This window comes from Rousettus aegyptiacus, unplaced genomic scaffold (assembly GCF_014176215.1).
Source record: "Rousettus aegyptiacus isolate mRouAeg1 unplaced genomic scaffold, mRouAeg1.p scaffold_m13_p_15, whole genome shotgun sequence".
NCBI lineage: Eukaryota > Metazoa > Chordata > Mammalia > Chiroptera > Pteropodidae > Rousettus > Rousettus aegyptiacus.
In genome coordinates, this window is record NW_023416290.1 from 6,095,994 (window position 1) to 6,115,796 (window position 19,803).

Consider the following 19,803-nt stretch of genomic DNA (forward strand, 5'->3'; position numbering starts at 1 on the left):
TTTTCCTAATTCTGTGAACGATTATTGTCCTTTAGCCGCTTAAAGTCTTTGCTAAATCCGACACCTGAGTGACATCAATTTCTCTTTGTGTTGACCGTTACTTTTTTGACTGACCGTGGATCCTATTTTCCTGTGTCTTCGCACATCTGGCAACTTTTTTATTGTGCATTGGACATTGTAAGTGATACATTAGTGAGATTCTGGGTTCTGTGATTTTCCCTCTGAAGGGTATTGATTCTTGTTCAATTGCTGGTTAATAGCCTTTAAATTGTGTAGGTTTGGTTTTGTGCTTTATTATGGGAATCTGTAGAAACCCAAGATGCTTCCCAGGCACCTGTGATTGGCAGGACCCGACCTCCAAAGCCTGTCTCCCCTGCCGGTCTCGTCAGGGCTTGGTTTGAGGCTTCGCTGCGGTGCTGTAGCATAGTGGTCTTCAACGGGACATAATTTTCTCCCCAGGTGACATCTGGCAATATCCGAAAGCATTTTGGGTTGTCACAACAGGTTAAGAAAGAGCATTTAGTGATAGAGGCCAAGGATGCTGCTACATAAGAATTATCTGGCCCAAAATATCAGTAGTGCCACGATCGGAAATCTCCGGGCTAACTTAGGCCTTACTCTCAGTCGTGGCCCTTACTTCTGCCTGGGAGTTAACAGGGTATCAAGTCCCCCTGCCTGGACTGGACCTCCAGTAACCTTAGTCACCACTGGAATCTAATCGCTCTGGTGAGTTCCTCTCTGGTGAGCCTAAAGCTATCATGCTCTGAGGATGCTGATTTTTGATGGGGTGGGGGGTTAGATCATATCATTTTCTCAATGTAAACCTTTACTTTCTTTTGAGCATTAAACTTAAATGTGGACTCGCTGCAAGTATTATCATCATTATATTTTTATTATGGTGTGTACTTGATGATGTTTATGTTTGACTTTGTCGGATATTAGATTCTTAAATTTAAAAGTTAGTTTGATCTGATGATACAGAAGTTGTATATACTGGCTTTATACCTGAAAAATTACCTATTTGATTAGGAATTAATTTATACATGTGAATGTGATTCCTGCTGTTGGCATGGAAACCTGACCCTTTGCATTATGTTTCCTTAAAGTCTTTATATTTTCACGTATACTATCAGTTTCTCCTAATAACGGAGTTTAATGACAGCACATTGCAATCAAGGAGCCAAAGTATAAATGAATAAAGTGAAAGGCTAAAGATGAAAAAGCCCTAACCTTCCCCAAAATGTTGATGAGAAGGTACCATGGAGGAGATACACCCCCTCCTTGCATCAAAGAGTGTATCCAGGTGGTTCAAAAACATGTTTTGTCTCTGGCCCCACGCGGGCCCCTGTTGTCTTGGAGCTTAGTGCCAGCCAAACCCATGTCCTCTGACCCGTGCGTTAGTCCAGGGCTCAACGCAGAGGCCAGTAACAGGGATTTGCCTTTTTGGTCCATGGAGCTCTCTTTCTCTCCCCCCTCTTCATTTTCATAATGTAATACACAAAACAAAACTGTTATCCTCACTCTAGAAATTATGCTTCCTTGCATGGCTTAGAATCTGCCACCTTACCTAGCGAAACACAAGCATTCTGGGGAATTAGGAAACCAAGATGTTCTGATTCAAATAAGTGGAGATAATATAAAATGGGCCAAACAACATGAAGGTGATGTGTAAATATTAACTGATGTATTTGCATTAATTTGACATTTGTGTCTTTACCACGGTGTTTTTTTTTTTTATTTTCTGAGCAGAGTACAGAATTATATATGCACTTGACTTTCCACAGGTATTCAAAATTGTTGCTTTTGTTTTCTTTGCAAACTTAGGAAAAATAAGGTCAATTTAATTTGTTTTGCTCAAAATAAAACAAAAGTAGTACTCAGTTTTTATTTGATGATTAGAGTAACAGCCAAGCTTACCAAGGCTAGAAATACGGGTGGTAATTTGAATGTTCATAATCCGTAACTCATAGAAGAGAGAATTAGCTATATCACAATATACATAAATATCAAAGAAGAAGAATATTTGAAACCTAGTAAACATGTAACAAAACTATTTTTTAAAAAAAAACTCTCAGTGTTTATCATTTCCATACTATTCCCTGTTAGGTGGCTGGCTGCAAAAGAACTTCTTTAATGATCAGAATCAATATGTTATTCATAAGCTGCCTTTCATTTTAACCATAAAATATGTGTATTTAAATAAATCATGTGTCAGTAATTTTTATGTTATAAGGAAAGATGGCATCCTATAGCTAAATACCTTAAATACCAAACTTCTGCTATTTTACTAATTACCACATTATGCTTTGATTTTAAATAAAACGAATACATGCTTTCTCAAAAAGATTACAAAATTAGTACTTGTAAGGTACATGTTTATTTTCTAATGACTTTTATTGATGTTACAGGCACAATAGTATCTTAATCTTTCTATTACATTCAGCGATACCAAAAACTCCACAACTCTGGTGTCACTATCAACAATTACTAAAAATCAAGCAAGCAATTTACAACTAACCATCTGCAATTAAGGAAAACGGATCCAAAAGGCATATAATTGCAATAACAGTGAAATAGTATGTATGCATTAAGACACGAATAGCCAACATAAATTTAATACCACAGGCATTTTTCTAATTGTGTTATTTATACTAATTTTGGAAACTGTGAAGCACATTGGCCAAGTCACCAATAATTGTGAAAAAGAAAACACATAAAAGTGCCTATTTTGCTAACAGTACACGTTCAGCTCTTCAGCTTAACGTTGTGTGGTACTGTGATTCTTCCATGGCATTAGGAATCAATACTACATGTGCCTCAAGCTTTTCTACAGACGAATGATCTGAGGAAGATGCCCTCGTTTCAGAAACTGAGGTCATTACAGTGTATCCTCACTTGCAACATTTCAGGCCTGGGGGATGCAGAGCATCCAGTCGCAGACCACTGGGCGAACAGCGACATCTAGTGGTCATGATGATCCTAAGTAAACAGTTTAAAAGTGTGACGAGGGTTTTCATAAAGTCATCACGATGCATCACTTTTAATATTGACACAAGCAAATTTGCGGTGAAACTATGCCAGAAAATTATAAGCATCTCCTAGTAGATTTTCTATAATTCAGTAATAACATAAATTTAAGGAAAAGCCGGCAGTGGGCTTCTAATCTTTTTTCTTAATCAACAACCCTTACATAACAGGTAAATACCCTTTGTAGATTGTTTTAAAAATCCAACTCTGATTTCTTCACGTCCGAGATCCTCTAACGGGGTCCTCTAACTGCTGAATAATCAGTTTTGTGGCTCTCTTATGAACACATAGAGTGGCATGTTCCAGCAACAAATTCAGACACTCCATATGACAATGCGCTGAGGGGAAAAATTAAGACATTTTAAAAGCCGCCAGTTTGTTAATGACTGTTGGACTGAGTTTAAACTGGAAATGTTATTAATTTTTTGTAAGCAGGGAACATCCAGTTCATCAAGATTTTCTAAAACTAGATCATGAAATGGAATTAGAGAATCGTTTCACCATAAAAAAAAAAATCATTGTTTTCTAAGTATGACTGTTTCCTATTAATGAAAAAATCAGTACGTTCTGTGACTGTTTTGCAAAACCACTATGAATTAGTCCCAGCAAGATTATGTGGTTTGCTGGAACCTGAACTCCTCAATCTCTATACATGCCTCCCACCAGACATAAAACTGCTCCCAGGGCCCTTCTGCCCTGCTCTGGAAAAACTCCATCTTCCTGTCACCATGAAAGATTTGTCCTGAGCATAAACTGTAAGGAGTGGTCCCATGGCTGTTTATGGGATGCACAGGGATCGTCCCACCCACATGGACTGAGGTTCCCCCAAATGCCTCGGCATGTAGGAATGACTACTGGGGGACCTATCTAGCCATTTATTTCATCTTCCCTCTGTAACCTTCTAAAGCTTTGTTATGACCGTAACAGATGCAAGGCCTGGATGAGTTTAGGGGTTAACACACCAGCCTCCCCAAACGCAGAATGGCCACATGTAGTACGCACAGGTCATCAAAAATCTCTACCCAGACACTTGCCATGCTAGTGATTAGCTGGGATATTTGCCTGATGCCACTCGTGTGCATAAAGGGGGCTGCAGAGGCCAAGCCCCCAGTGACTGGACGTGACAGTCCATGGGACTATCTCACAGGCACCACTGAATCGGGGAACCATGAGAAGAAAAGAAGCATTTTGACATCAGTTCAGATTGTCATGTAAATACTAGGCATCCGTGGTCCAGGGGGGCATCTCACGCCAAGCGTAAAAGCAGCGGGGTGGACAGGGTGAGCTGAGGGTGTGATTCACGTGCCTTTAAAATTAACACTCAGGTCAAAGGTGGCACCGTGAGTGTAATTCCTGGGGTTTTCTCCAGCCCACTCCCCCCAGTAACTTCTTAGCCTTCTTCTCCCAAGGTTCTCGGCTGCAGGAGGATGTGCGGGCAGTGGGCACAAGGAGTCGCGGTGACAGGCAGCCGTGAGCGGTCGGGGGGCACCTGGACGTTGCATCCTACTGCTCGGCACTTCATGGGATGGGCCAGGCCTCCCTGTTCGCTCTCCCTCATTCCCACTGGAAACCAGCAGCGCTCATCTGAAGCGTTGCTGTGTCCTGCGGCCGTCTGAAGTCCTAGCCGTATGACAAAGGTGACTTCTGAATTCCGAGGATAGTGCCGCTCACCGCTCAGCATCTCTGGATAGTCTCGGATGAAGAGCTCAGGTTATTATTACTGTCTACTCATAATAATAACCCCACCCCCCCCCCAAAAAAAATAATCAGAACTTGAACTGGCGTTTGAGTTAAAGGACCGTGTGCATGTTTTAAGGGTAGATTAACTCAGGTTTGAAAATCGGCCAGCTCAAAGTTGCCAGCCCACAAAACATTTCCGTCGCCTCCCCTCCCCACATAAAGCACCCACAGAGGGAAGGAAACAGTGCCTTCCGCTGGTTACCCGGGTCATCCTCACTGGGCCTGGCGGGGTGGACAGGGTGAGCTGAGGGTGGGTGGGTTGCCAGCCCTGGGCGCCTGCAAGCCTAGAAGTAATTTGCTCTGGGTCTGAGGGCTGATATCATGCTTCCGAGTCTCTTTCTGAAAAGCATAAAGCCGAAATACCCGACCCCTGCGAGCAAGCCCACGGCGAGCGTGGTGCCCAGAACCTTGGGCGCCCTTTTCCTGGCCACCCGGAATGCGGTCGGCAGCACCGCGGAGATCAGAATGTTGTTCACGTGGCCTAGAACCTTGTTGAACGTCTTCCTCTTCAGGACACGGTCGTAGTAGGCTTCCAGGTTCGGGCGCTTTCCGCTGCCCCAGTTTCTCCTCGCAAACCCCAGGAACTTCAGCCGGTGCAGTGTGACCGCGAGCGACACGTCGGCCAGCGTGAAGGCCCCTCCGCAGAGCCAGGGCTGGCGGCCCTCCTCTGCCGGAGAGAGGGGCAGGAGCAGGGACAGTGAGGGCAGGCCAGCAGGAGAGTAAGGCCGCGGCACGTTTCGACAGTCACACGCAGCGAGAAATTCATGCTGAAAACAAAGTCCACGCAAACGTCTCCCAAGCTCAGGGGGCCCGTGTGGCATCGGGCACCCGCCCGAGTCTCCCGGCGAGACGGGAGCTGCCTGAGCTCAGAGCCTGTCTGTCATTTCGTGAGGGATTCTAGGGACTCGAGGGCCTCCAGGCCAGAGGTGTCAATGGCAGCCTCCTTCTGGCTGAGGAAAGGGACAGGGGAGCTTTGGGGAAACCCATGAGGTTGGGCCTCGGGTACCCCTTCAAGCCTGCAGCACCCCTAGCGTGAAGCCAGCTTCAGGGAACGGGGCCCCCGACTCTGTCGTCAGGTCGCGGGCGGGCCTGCCCTGCGCAGGGGCCCCCTCCCGGGGCCAGGGCCGCAGGCAGAGGCGTGGACGCTCCAGTTTTAGATCTGACCGCAGATGAGAACGCGCCTCCAAACCTGAGGGGAAACTCGAGGCCGCATTCAAGCAGTTACCCCGGTGACTCAACCAAACTGACCTCTGTAATTACAGGCCAGGTGGGAACTTCTCAGCCACGATTTAAATCGTGCAGAAAAATTCTTCGCCAGTCACATTTCACGTGGAATGCAGACTGAGGGCCAGTCAGACGCCTGGCTTTTGCTGAATTCACTATTCCCGTCGCTATCCTAACTTAAACTGCCCACGAAAACAACAGCAAAACAGGTTACCAAACGTTTTCGAGGACATTCAGAACTGTTCCCACATAGGTCTGGCAAGGAGGAGAGGAAGACACAGGAGAACCTACCTGGGGTCTCTTCGTTTCTTCTTTGCAGCTCAGTTTCCACCTGATCCAAGACTTTCTCCAACTCATCAAGAATTTTCTTCAAATATTTGACGTTGTCGTGGTCCAACAGCTTGGACTGTTTAACAGAAATAACTCAACAGGTTACTCGATGCTCCTAAAAACCAGCGAAGTAGAGCAAAGCACATGTGAACTCCTGTGGGGGGGCGGGGCCTTGTTATCCGGGACAGTGGCGAGTAGAATACCCTCGAAAAGCCACCTTGGGGGGAGCGCCACGGCTTGAAAGCCCCTCGGGGCCGGGCGCACGGCTCGCTGGCCCCACCAGGGGCACCGGACGCCCAGAGGGGGCACAGAATGTGAGGGGCACCCAGGGACTTCTCGGGTGCCGCTTTCTGTGAATGATGAGTGAACGCCCGGGCAGCGGGGCGGGGGAGTCGAGGCGGCGAGGTGAGGAGGAGCGGGCAGTAGGGAGAGGGGTGCGCAGGCCCCTCGGAGAGGGATGGGGGGGGCTGCAGTCCGCCACGTGTGGAGCTCGCCTGGGGGGGGGGACCCACGGAAAGAGAAAGGCCGCGCGGACTGGGAAGCGAGGCTGGGCCTGAGGAGGCAGGCGGGGGGGGGGGGGGGCGGCACAGGCTGGGCACCCCAAGCACGCGACAGCGCCCCGGGGTCGCAGATTAACTTGTGCTCGCGCGGTGTAACGTTTCCGTGGCAACCGGCGCACATGCGATACCTGCTTTTTAAAGCAAGTGTCGTGAGGTTAGGACTGTCAACCCTAAGAAAGAAGACCCTGTCTCAGGGCGCCACGGCGGCCCCGGGCGAGCCTGGCGCGGGGTCCGGGGGTCAGCGCGACGCCGGTGGCCAGTCCGGCCAGGTCAGCCGGCCCTGCTCACCTTGAGCCGCTTCTGCTTCGCGATGTACGCCTCCTGCAAGTCTGGGTTCTCTTCTGCCAGTTTCTTCAGTTCAGACTCCGTGTTTCCAATTTGGCCTGATAATGAAATCATTTCGGAAAAAGGAAATTATTTCCTCCCTCCCATGCAAGAAACAAGGGGAGCGGGGAGACCCCGCCGCGAGGGGCAGCCGCGGGGTGACACCCCGCCTCGGGCTCACCGCGCCCGTGCCTCAGTTTCCTCGTTTTTAATGGCGCTGTCGGAGTTTCCACCACGGGGGGGCGATGGGAGGCGCTCGGGCCAGGCCCCGGGGTGCGGCAAGCGCCCCGTGCGGGCAGCGCGCCCACTTTTCAGGACCTTTCGAGCTTTCTGTAAGGAACTTCTATGTGAAGGGAAGGAAAAGGCCTTACTTAAAAAAATAATAATTTAACTCTGTGGCAGAACTGTGTCCGTCACCCTACGTGCTGCAAATCATGTGCGAGTTCTCACGAAGAGGAGGAGGAGGAGAGGGGGGGGCGGGGGGGAAGCATCAGGAAGGAAAGCCGCGGAAGGGAGAGCGTGTGGGCCGGGAAGGACGCGGTCTCTAGGTTTAGACGATCTCGGTGTCCGCGGGTCTGGCCAAACGCCCCCAGAGTCTAACCCGCCTGTCCTCAGGCCCTGCGCCCCAGAGCACACCTCCGGCTGCGCCTCTCAGTGCTGACCCTGCTCTACCCTCAGGAGGGAGGAGAGGGGGCCGCTGGGCACCCGCTCAGCCTCGAAGTCCCCGGCCACGGGATCGCGAGGTGCAGGAGTGGTCAGACAGCTCGCGGTTCAGCCTCCTCCCAAGAGGAGCAAAAATCAAGAACCAGAGATGTGGACCCAGCCCCCCCCTCAGCCCAGCAGACCCCCAACCCCCGCTTTCCTGACACCCAGTCCATCCGTCTGTGAGACATGGGTGGCCTCTGCTTTTCCGGAGGCCATCTCTTCTGAGCATTATCCAAACTTGGCCCTCTAAGCCAAGAGCTGGGGAAACCGGCCCTGTAGACCATACACATCCGGCCAGCACCCAGAATCATCTGACAGGTGCACGGACTGGCCCATCACAGGCACGTGCATGAAGCCCACAGCAGCTCTGTCCCCAGTCTTCCCTCGGTGACCGTGAGATGTGCTAGGTCTCGAAATGAAGGGAAAGAAACCCCAGGCCTTTAACGTTCCTACGTACTGCGAATCCGCGTCGTTGCATAAGTGGGGATCATGGAGTCCACCGTTAGCTCGGGGTGTAAGATGCAGCCGTGCGTGTAGGCATCCATCGGCAGGGAGTCGAGCAGCTCTCGGTAGTGTTGGACCCGTGGGTAATACATGCTTCCCTTCTCGGGCATTAGCCTGGGTGTCTTCTCTAGCGTGCACACACAAACACACACAAACATTGAAGGAAAAGTCACAGATGAAATCTTACCTCCAAAAGCGAAACAAAAATCGTCAACATTTTCAGCATCACAGTAAGGCATTTATTTAAAAGATCTCTCTCCAGCTAGACACTGAAAATTAGAAATGGCCTGAGGTACCAGACCCGATCCCAAGTCATGACCCCACTGCGATTCTCTCCCTTCTCCGCCTCACAAGGCGCTGCTCGACCCTCGAGGTTTGGGTACTTACGCCAGCTCGTCCCTCCCTGACTTCCGACGCCCGCCAGCCCCGGACGAGGCCGGAGTGCCTTCCGCTGCATGCGCAGAACCTCGTCCGCGCTTCGTCAGAGCCCCCCTCCTCTGAAATGTATCGTCATGCCCCGAACCCCTTCAGGGTAAGGAGCCTGCGCCCCAGGGTCTCGGCCGGTGCCTCGTGCACGTGAGGCCCTTGGAGAAGGCTGTCTGAGTGAGTGAAAACGCATTTCAGGCAGATGACACCAAGAATGGCCCCGGGGCTGCCACCTGAATGCGAAAGGACAGTCTCCACGGATCTCTAACAGTTCAGCTCTGAAAAGTGGGTTCTACATAAACCCTCACTCGCTGGTTAAAGTCTGCAGAGTCCTCGAGGGCAGGGACCGTTCCCTGTGCATCCCCAGGACCTCACAGAACGTCTGGCTCATAGTCGGTATGCAATGAATTTTATTTAGTGAATGAGTTAACGAATATATTCCCAAATTCCTAGTTATTACAGAATTCAGTCGCCCCCTCTATCCATGGTTTCAGTTACGCGTGCTCCACCATGGTCCAAAAGTACTAAATGAGAAGTTCCGAAATAAACCACCCGTAAGTTCTGAACCGCATGCCAGGCCCAGCAGTGCGATGAAATCTCGTGCCGGCCCCGCCTGTCAGTCGTGTCACGAGCCGTCTCGGTGATCAGATCGACTGCCGTGACACCACAGTGCTTATGTTCAGGTCACCCTTGCTCCACTTCCGGATGGCCCTGAACACAGTCGCATTATCCTTCTGCTACACTGTATTATTGTAACTATTTTATTATCGGTTACTGTTGTTAATCTCTTTCTGCGCCTAATTTATACATTAAACTTTATCGTGGGCGTCTCCGTGTAGGAAAAAGCATCGTATACATAGGGTTCGGTGCTGTGAGCAGTTTCAGGCATCCCCTGGGGGTGTCGGAACGAATCTCCCAAGGACAAGGGGGGTTGATGGAGAAGCCCTGCAGGGTGAGGGCACCGACAAGCAGAGGCTGAGTTCTCCCGAGACCCCCGGCTGGCGAGAGGCAGAACAAGAAGGTCGTTAGGCAGCCCCAAACGCAGTGCTCTGTTTTATTACGTCATCATTACATCTTCAGAGGGTTTGCTTTCCAGAGAATATCCAAGAACGGTAAAGACGAGTCACGTGACCCAAAGGTCAGGGCTTTGACACTTCAGAATCCCTTCCCGCTCCTGACTCTCAAAACTGCCCCTGAAAAACGCCAACTGGCTTCTTCCAACAAGCAAAAAGAACAGCCTCGACTCTATTGATTTATTCCTCAGTTTGGGTTATTATTTAATCTGGAACCCTTTTGAACGTCGCACACTCATTCGTAAATGCTGACAATTCAGGGTCAGTTGCAGAGCATTTCAGGCGAGATTCCATAATGCCAGGCCACGGGGAACAAGCTTTGTAAGCCAACGAGCTATTTTCTGACTCTAAGAAAACAAAATGGATTACTCCTTGAACCAGTGGGCACACGTCTAATTCCCTGCCAAGGAGCCCAGCCCGAAAGGCCGCGCCAGAATAATGAAGAGCGGGGTGTCAGCTACATGCTGCTCGTTGGCACAGATTTACCTGACGAGGGCACACCTCCCTGCTACCTTTCCGTGGGCTCAGCCTGTCGCCGGGCAGTTCCAGGAGGACGACACATTAGAGGCTTCTAAGCCCCTTGAAATTCCAAGCCTTGCATGCGCCACCGACCTCTTCTCCAAATAGTATTCTTCAATGCATAAAGCACAAGTCATAGGATCGCAGAAGAAATTGATTATATTAAAATATAGTGATCAAAGTAATTTTAAATGATAAAATAATAATACTAATACGGGTACCTATTGATAAAGAGATTAATATCTAGTAGCAAGTCTGCCATAATTTTAAAGTAATGTGAGCGTAAATGGTATTTTAAGATCATCTGCAATAACTTGACGTGCTATGAACACACCTGCGATTTCTATTGGCAGCAGAGTCACGGGCACTCCTGATACTGCTGAGGATTGTGCATACATCAGAGATGGGAGGAAACACATTTCTGTTGGAAATGAGTGAAAATAGGACATAATTTTTCCCCATCTAAGATCTCACGTCTCCCGAGTTCCATGCGGAGACCACTGAGGGCCACGTTTCTCGCAAGCGGGTCTGGAAATGCCGCAGCCTCGCTCCGGGCTCTCGCGGGGGCTCCACGCCGCCCAGGCCGCCTTGGCAGGCGTCCGGAGCTGGCCGCAGGCCGCGTGACACCTGACACCTCCGTCACTCTGACATTCGGTCCTGTGTTTCTCATCTTCCTCTGCTGTAATGTCGGACACGGTAAATGTCGATGGATAACAGCCTGCGTAAACAGCAACTCCCGGCCGTCCTCAGTGATGTTTATGGCTGAGGGGCCCTGAAACCGAGGGGTGCGAGTCCACCGCTCTAGGGGTCTGAGACGCTTTTTAAAATGCCTCTCACATGCTTAGCTTCACGGCTGCTGGCCCCGGCTGCCTTACGGTGCCAGGCCTGAGGTTCACGTCCAGAGGAGCGAGCCACTTCCTTCCTGGGAGAGCGAATGAGAGCAGGAGGAGCGACGTCTGATTGCTTTCTGGGGACGTCCCCTCCAGCCAGGCCCGAACTCCCCAAAGGAGGACACGTGTTTAAACCCGCGAACGTGACGTTCTTCTCCTGAGCGCGCCGTCGCTGTATAGCTCTGCCCTGGAACGCTTCTCAGAGCGTCACCGCCCGCCGAGCCCAGGTCCGCTCCCAGCACCGCTCCCTCTCCAGGGACGCCCTGTCCCGTGCGCCCCACGCGCAGTGCGCTGCCAGCCGCCTGTCACCACAGCGCAGGACTGTCCCCGCCCCGGAAACGGCTGTTCAAAAGACAGTCGCGACGTTTTCTTTGAACTCTCCGGGAGGACGTTTCTTCCCCCTCCACTCTCATCCTGTTTTACTTTCCAGTCCTTCCACATTTGTCATAATACTGTGAAAATAAATCAACAGAAGCCTCATTTAAATGGAGTTGGGAGGCGAGAAGAGAGAACTCTCTCGAGTCACTCCGCGCGACTACTGACCTCACCAGGAAGAGACAGGCCCTGCATCCCCAGCAGGAAGTGCCACCACGACCTCAGCAGCAACAGCTCAGCCAGAGGGAGGCTGCCTGACTCAGCCAGTGGAGTCACTACGAGAATTTTCCATTTCCTCCAATGGACTCCTCGTTTGTAACGGCCCCCCTCACCCCCAAGTGCACAAAGTAGCGTTCCTCTCCTATGTTTCATAGGACCTATACATGGTTCGCGATTAGATCACATGTCCCAAATTGCAATTCTTTGTTGTTGCGGAATAAACCCACTTTGCTGGAGAAATATCTAGCTATTTGTTAAAAGTCAGTAATACTTAAAAAAGAAAATATTTTCTAGATTGTACCTCAGTCAGAAATGAGAAAGCAATTGAAGGTTTACAGGGGCAAGACAGAGAATTGGGGACGTTTAAGAAACAGGCAACGAGAAGCCTTCCCAGCACCGGGGAATAGGGTCATCATAGTGTCTGCCAGCATTAGTGACTAAGCTGTAAGATAAATAAGAATAAATAAATAGGTTGGCATGAGACTTGACTTCCTAGAAGAACTGAGTAGGAGACAAGGCAGGTCTTGTATTGCACCTAAATTTAGGCAGCAAATTAGAAACAGGCAGATAGAAACAGAAGGATGTGGTGAACAACAAGGAGGGAAAACAAAAATTGTGTTATTTTTTTTTTTAACAAAATCAGAAGGAAACAATAAAAGCATTCTGCAGCCATTAAATGGGGACAAATAGCTCCCAACATTCTCAAGTCCCCTTAATGCTGGTTAGAATGACGATGGCCTGGAGCCATTTTATAAAAATTACAATCCGTTTCCCCAAAAGCAAAGGATAAAAAGACTTTAAAAGCTTAAAGACATAAACTTCCATTATTTTACTAAATTCACTACTTTGATTTCCTACATTCCCCAGTGATGGAAGATAAAGGAGACATTATTATGCCTTGTTTCCAAGAAAAACTCCCCTCGGTCTATTTGAATAACTTGCAGATCTTCCTTTTAGTTCAGTGAAAACAGATTAGACTTCATTTCTAACTATCTTTTTACTGATTTTTTTATTTCACTTAGATCACTTAGTCATGACATTAGTATATAAAATAATGTGTATCAAGTAATTGAACAAGATTGTATCCTTCAACTAGTCACGCACCAGCCTTTTTAAAAATATAATAATAATAGAAAATGATTAAGTTATGACCTGAAACGAAAGATATGGTTACAAACTATAATTCAAGACTGTTATAACTTTGGAACTAGAAAGATCAAATCTCAATACAGATGAGAAAAATGACTTACTGTCAAATTATACAAATGCACTATATGCACCCAGGATTTTCTGAGACAGAGCCAGATTTATAGCATTATTTTCAATAAATTGTATACTTTAAATGTTTACTTTTTATTTAATGGTATTATGTTTAAGACATTTAACACAAACAGAGATATTTAAAAAAAAGTTTTTTAAAGCCACTTTTATTGGCACAGTGATGAGTTTGAAAGACTAGTTTTCTTCTTATTGTTCACAGTATTTTCTCCACACTGGGTTAGAATCTTGGTGCTAATCTGAAATTTCAGTAGATGTACTAAAAGGCACACAAAGTTTTTTGACTATATCTGAGAACCTTTTATTGACAGATACAAAATTATTCTATGAACCTTAACAATAATTGGAAATTCCTTACTTAAATAATTGTATTTTTTAATGTAGTAATGATTTCAGGGTTAATGTTCCTTTTAAATCTGATATAGCTGATTTGCATCATATACTGATAAAATTGAATCTTTGAAATTATATTTCCTAATCAGACTTGTATGTGATACTTTAAGGTCAAACCACTGCTAACGAAATTCTTCCGAGTAAACTTCAAGATCTCATTAGCTTTATTAAGCAATTCATGAACGAGCAGCATCCCCTCCAGCAATGAGAAGGGTGCTGCAGGCAGTGTGCAAAATTAAAGGTTCCTTTAGGAGGAAGAGCAGGACAAGGGAGCAATTAGCAAGCGCAAAAGATTCTTTTAAGCTAGCACATCCTCTTTTGGGGGGTAAGGGAAAGGCAAGGGATTTATCATGCAGGCTGCGCCTTCTTCCTTTGGGAGATGGAGAAGGTCCACGTGACAGATGATCTTACTGGTGTTTGACCAGAAAATTACAGACTGGTGGGTTAAGATTGTGTTTCTGAGACGGTCAAAACTGCTTTTAGGTCAGGTACTGAGTATCATGAGCTTTAGCACAAGAGACACCTTTCTGGGCCTGTGATTTCTCTTTAACACCAGAATTCTTTGATTATTTCCAAACCAAATCCTATTTCCCGAGAATACTTTAACATATATAGATAGAAGACACGGGACACAATCTTCAGAGAACTGTTATACATTAAATTATCAAAGGTCAATATTCACCATATTACATCCTTGATTCCAGGTTACCAATGAGCTATTTGGCAGTAATAAATAGTATATGATCTAGTATTTTGTAGTTATTTTAGCCCACTTTTTTTTTTTATTATCTAGTGGCCAAATAAGGTTCACTGAAAGTTCACAGAAAGAGATTACGAATGGCATAAGAAATATCTAGGTTTTAAAATCCATATTATTAGTGTATATGTTCCCTTGTCACATCTACTGTTCTTGAGTTTCCCTAGTTTGCTTCCTATACAGCATCTAGTTTAATCAATTGCTTTAATATAACTACTCTTCATTACATGTCCAGATTAAAAAAAAAAAAAAACTGTCATGTACATGAAAAAAAGTCTGTAAAACTGAGTAGTGATAATAGCACATGCAGGTACTGCAGACAAGTTTGGCATTATCGAGTTTATAAGATGAAATTATCTTTGAAGATTAGTAAGCTATTAATGATTTGGGATCTCATGCCAATACCCAATAAAAGGCCATCGAAAGAATGAAGAGACTGAACAAGGCTACCTCTTGGTTGAGCAGCCACAACTGACAACTTCTAAATTCCTCCTTTGACCTAAGTTCTGACCTCAGGAATATCACTGACATCTACACCAGTCTTTCCTGTAACAGCTTCCAAAAATGAAAATCGAGCATAGCTATCACCCAACTTAGACATTCACATTTTTTTAGGCTAAGACTTCAAAAGAATTCTCTTGGCGATCGTATTTCTTCCCCAGAATTACTAGTTACTTAATGGACTTATTCCATAAGGATGTAAATACTGATTACACATTAATCTGTAGCAGTGCGTCTCAAACTTTATATATGAATCACTTGGGGATTTTGTTAAAATGCAGATTCAAGAGATGTCCAGTAGAGTCAAGGACTGAAGCCTTTCTAACAAGATCACAGTGGTACCAGTGCGGCTCGTCAGTGGAACACACTTTCAGTAGAGAAGATGAGTAGAATTCTCCTTCCCTGTCCTTGACAACTGGGATAACGTCTGTCTGTCTCTTGTCTGGTCCTTTTCCTAATCTCCATGAGTTCCTAATGATAAATACAAAGTATCTTAATGATAATTGTGATAACACGTATTTGTTTTTTATTTAATACTTTCGGATACACTTCATCTGTAGATTAGACTAGACTTCATTTATGTAACTAATTGTTCTCTTGCTGTTTTTATATCTGCCACGGTTTTAGGTCCCTTAATCATAATCTTTTTTTCAGCTCTATCCAGTGGAATGGACTACTCTCCTAGGAAAGAGGGATGAGTGAAATAAGAACCAATTGGACTTGCTTTATCTCTGCAATTGATAAAAAAAAAAAAAAAAACAACTATATCACCTAATCCAAAAGGACAAACAGAGAAGTCAAGTGACCAAGGATACACAACAAGTTAGGGTTGGCTTCAAACTAAAAGCTAGGATTCTTGATTGCTTACTTATTCTTTTGGTACAATCATAATTAAAGTCCTTAGTTTCCATATTTTCATCTTAACATTTAGCCCACGATGCCTCGAATTCAATAAATCGTGATAAAAACAACTTAGTATTTCCCTCATTTGAGCTGGACTCAGAATGTATTTCAGTTTTATTTAGATTTTCAAAGAAAAAAAGAAACACCTAAGGAAAATTTTACAAAAGCCTGAGAATCATGAACAGTACTACATTATGAAGTAACCCACATATTCCATATGACTGAATATTTAGAGGAGAAACGATGTAAGGAGACGGAGGAGGAGGAGGAGGAGGAGGAGGAGAAGAAGGCGCAGTAGTTCCATGGACGCTAACAAAAGACTTAAATATAGTCTTCCATTTACCGTATCTTTTTAAAGTTTTTGATTATTTAAAGTAGAATTCTCACACTGTTATTCACATTAGCATAACCACTTCTCCCAAGAAATACAAATTATCATTTAACACTTGTCCATTTCCAAAAAGCTCAAGGTTGAGAAAAAATGGTCTTAAATCAATTAGCCACCATTCTCAGGGCAGTACTCGGCATATAGAATGGAAAGCAGGTAATGGTGAAGGAGAAAGCAGTTTGTATCAAAGTCTTTGGTTTAGATCAATGGCCATGTCTACCGAAACCTCGAATCAGAACCCTAGGGAATGAAACACTTGGACTAAGGAGAAGTGGCCTACTGTCCATCTGGTCCCCTGGGGTCCCGCCCCTATTCAGGCCCATAGCTCTTTTCCTTAGAAGTAATAACCTGACATGTTTTGGGCCAGTTTCCTTTCTCGGCTTCCAGCAATCTGAGGTTGTGTTCTGGTTTCGATTTGCCCAGTGAGCACTGACAGAAGTGGGGGCAGATGAAGAGGAGCTGGATGTCAGAAATCACGGGCGGGTGCCCAGCTGGACAATGGGGCCTCGCGGTCTGCTCTCAGTCTTGCCAGGGACCAGCTTGTAATCTTGGGCAAATCACTGAAGCTACAAAGGGTTGCCATTAGGAACTGGCAAGACAGTGTGTAGGCGGCCATGACTGTGAGAGATGGTAGGTATACCATGGAGGTCTTGAAAGACTTGATTCCAGCCCTCCTCTGCCGTAAAATAGCTCTGTTACCTTCGATAACCTCTCTTTCTCTTTTTTCACGTGCAACATGGGAATAACTCGTCTACCATGACTGTCTCAGGTGGGTTCTTTGAAGACCAAATAGAACAGAAATAATTACAAAATGCCTGATATAAAACAGGCTATCAACATGTGATTATTTCTTAAACACACTATAAATTTAAGCCCTATAATTCCTTACAAAAGATACGAAATTCAAACTATGCAGGTGTAACAGGGCCAAAAAATAAAAGTATACCACATTCTACTCTCCCTTGCCTAAAAGTTATTCCTCTTTTTGCCCTCTTATTTTTAAAGTATAACCATGGTTGAACAGATAAAACCAATTTTCATAGTGTACCTTTAGAAGCTATGTCATGAATTTGACTTTGAGGCTACTGAATCACCAGCACAAACTACACACCTGCAGGGTTTTTTGCAAGCGAATTTAAAAGGAAAGTTCCAACATTAAAATTTGTAGTTTACATGAAATTCTTTTAAATGGAGTTACATTGGCTTATACAAAATTATATGTCATTCACCTATTTTATATTTGGGTGCTTATGGAAATGGAAAAGGTTTTCATCACTAAACCACCATCATGAAACCAAAAAAAAAGAAAAAGAAATAGGGTGGGAGGTAGGGAGGAAAGAAGGAAGGAAGGAAGGAAGGAAGGAAGGAAGGAAGGAGGGAAGGAAAGAGGGAAGGAAGGAGGGAAGGAAGGAAGGAAGGAAGGAAGGGTAAACAGATTTGTATTAAAAGTAAATCCAAGAAATCACAAATAGCCTTAACATTACCATCCAGGAAAGTCTGTTCAAGATAATCAATGATCTGAGTGGCCTCACAAATAATGTTTTCCCCGTGGATAAGGACAGGCACTTCTCCAGTTGAGTTCAAACGCATAAACCAGGGCTCATTGTGCTCACTCAGGGGCAGACTTACGTCATGTTCCTCGCACTTCAATGCCTTTTCAGCAATTACCAAGCGCACCTGGAAGAGTTCACAGGGGTTACCACAGCGCATGCAGGCTTTCGGTTAAATGACATCCCCAGACACCACTCAGCAGCTTTTCTGTGCTTCCCTGGGTTAGTAACACTTTCAACATTCTTTTTTTAAGCACAGTCCTGCACAGCATAACTACCTTCAGGTCAACGACAGGTTGCATACACAGCAGTAGTCCCACAAGATCATAATGGAGCCGAAACACTCCCGCCACCTCGTGACATCACGGCACACGACACACGCCTGTGTGGTGGTGATGCTGGTGTGAACCAGCCTCCTGCGCTGCCAGTCGTGTGAGCATACAGTTATGTGCAATACACGATGCTTGGTGATAACGAACAGCTGTGCTGCTGCTGTGTGTATGTGCTGCACGGTGCTTTTGATTGGGGTTTTCAGAGCGCACCTGCTTTAAAGCCGTGCCGTGCTCCGCTAGCAGCAGCCTCCCGCAGCCGGTGTGCCCTGTGGCTCCCGATTGCATCATTCTCGCTCATGCTCGATTGAATCTTGTGTTCTTCTGTACGTAACGTGATGCCCAGGCCTGGAGCCTAGGAGCGTGGGCGGGACCATGTCGCCTGGGTGTGTAGGAGGCTGTTCCGTCTAGGTGTGTGTTAAGTGTGTAAGTGCAGTATGTGACGTGCGCAGAACAACGAAATCGCATTTCTGAGATCACATCCCTGTTAAACTGTGTGTGACTCCTAGTCTCGAATTAACGTGTCAGAGATAGTCTAGGGTGTTGTTCTTAGAAATTAGAAAAGATGAAAATGATTCCAGCCGTATTCATTTACAGTCACCCTCTCTGTCTCCACTACTTTCTTTGCACCCTAAACCTAATCCTATGCCCTCCTCCACCGCAGACTAGACCCCGAAATACAGATACGCTAGGCCTTCCGTTGCTTGATGGCGCTTCCTTCTGCCTCACCCTGCAAGGCCCAGGGGACTAGGCCCCCACCTAAAGTGATGCCTTTTTGTCGCATCTCATGAGTGCCAGTGCCCGGGTAACAGCCTATCCATCTCAGACTGATCCCCCGTGCTCCCCGAAGGCGCACGCAGGGCTCAGGGCGTCGTGGGAGGCCTGTCGCTAGGTGGGCGGCCGCGCGGGGCGCCGAGGGAGCTGTCCCGGTGCTGAAACCCCGTCCGCGCCGCCCGCCCCCCGCGAGGCCTTTACCTTTTGCGAGCTGAAGGAGTGTGTCCAGTGGTACAGAATGAGCTTAACCTCGGCGCCCGCCGGGCCCTGCGCCGCCAGCGGCGCGCCGCCCCTCTGCTCGTCCTGCATCCCGGCCATGGCGGGGTGCGCGGGCGCGGGCGGCCTAGGCTGTCGGCGCGGCGCTGCCCCGCAGAGCGGCGGCGGGGGCTCCTGCGGGCGCCTCCTGCCGCTGGGCAGGGCGCGTTCGGGGACGAACGGGCCCCTGGGAAGTGTAGTTTCTCCGGCGACAAGGCCGCGGAGGCGCGGGGCGTGCGCGCGCCACCTCGCCTCCGGAGCGCGGCGGTCACCTGCGAGGCGCGACTGCACGCTTCTCGGGGGAAACCGTGTGAACCGAGGCCCTGATGATCACAGTGAATGATGAATCATTCTGATCGCAAACTTGGTGGTGTTCTGGTTTTAAATCACGATAGGGGTAGAAAAAGAACAGCAGCATCTGTTTTCCTTGATCCAGAATCCCTATGATTTTCCACCCACTAAAAGTCACTCGTAGATCATTTATTTTAAAAAACGGTATTGTCTATTCGCATGCTTATTCGGCGCTTCTGCTAAAGCGCATGTGTCTTCTGCTGCTGTGCGTCTCCGTGCATCATTACGTTATGTTGCGGGATCCTGGTCCATTTATTTCCAGATCCAGGTCCGTTTATTTCTCGAGCATGCCTTTGTTGAGCTTCACCTGTGCCAGGAACAGGACTAGATACAGAAGACAGGGCAGCGAACGGCACAGACACTGGCCTCAGGGGACTCGGGCGTGGAGGGAGCAAGACGAGATTACAG

The 19,803-nt window shown here is 47.0% G+C and overlaps 1 protein-coding gene across 2 annotated transcripts; it reads right to left on the bottom strand.

Moving 5' to 3' along the window:
- Positions 1-2,358: 2,358 nt before the first annotated feature.
- GDAP1 (ganglioside induced differentiation associated protein 1) lies at positions 2,359-19,139 on the bottom strand. 2 transcript variants are annotated; one of them, XM_016153687.2, is made up of 6 exons: positions 18,991-19,139; positions 17,621-17,813; positions 8,368-8,541; positions 7,170-7,264; positions 6,283-6,397; positions 2,359-5,434 (listed from the first exon to the last, which is right to left on the bottom strand). In XM_016153687.2, exons 1-6 carry the CDS (start codon positions 19,105-19,107, stop codon positions 5,052-5,054), a joined length of 1,077 nt encoding a protein of 358 aa, XP_016009173.1. In that variant the 5' UTR covers positions 19,108-19,139; the 3' UTR covers positions 2,359-5,051. The 2 variants fall into 2 exon arrangements, with proteins under 2 accessions (XP_016009173.1, XP_036088677.1); XM_036232784.1 differs by having other exon boundaries at positions 17,766-17,813; positions 18,991-19,054.
- Between the last annotated feature and the right edge of the window lie 664 nt (positions 19,140-19,803).

What these genes read in the sequence shown, in the direction of transcription:
- GDAP1 (XM_016153687.2), bottom strand. Translation starts at nt 19,107, where the DNA reads ATGGCCGGGATGCAGGACGAGCAGAGGGGCGGCGCGCCGCTGGCGGCG. An exon ending in ACTCCTTCAGCTCGCAAAAG is followed by an intron (nt 17,814 to 18,990) that starts GTAAAGGCCTCG and finishes GAACTCTTCCAG; the next exon opens with GTGCGCTTGGTAATTGCTGA. An exon ending in TGCAACGACGCGGATTCGCA is followed by an intron (nt 7,265 to 8,367) that starts GTACGTAGGAAC and finishes TTTCATTATCAG; the next exon opens with GCCAAATTGGAAACACGGAG.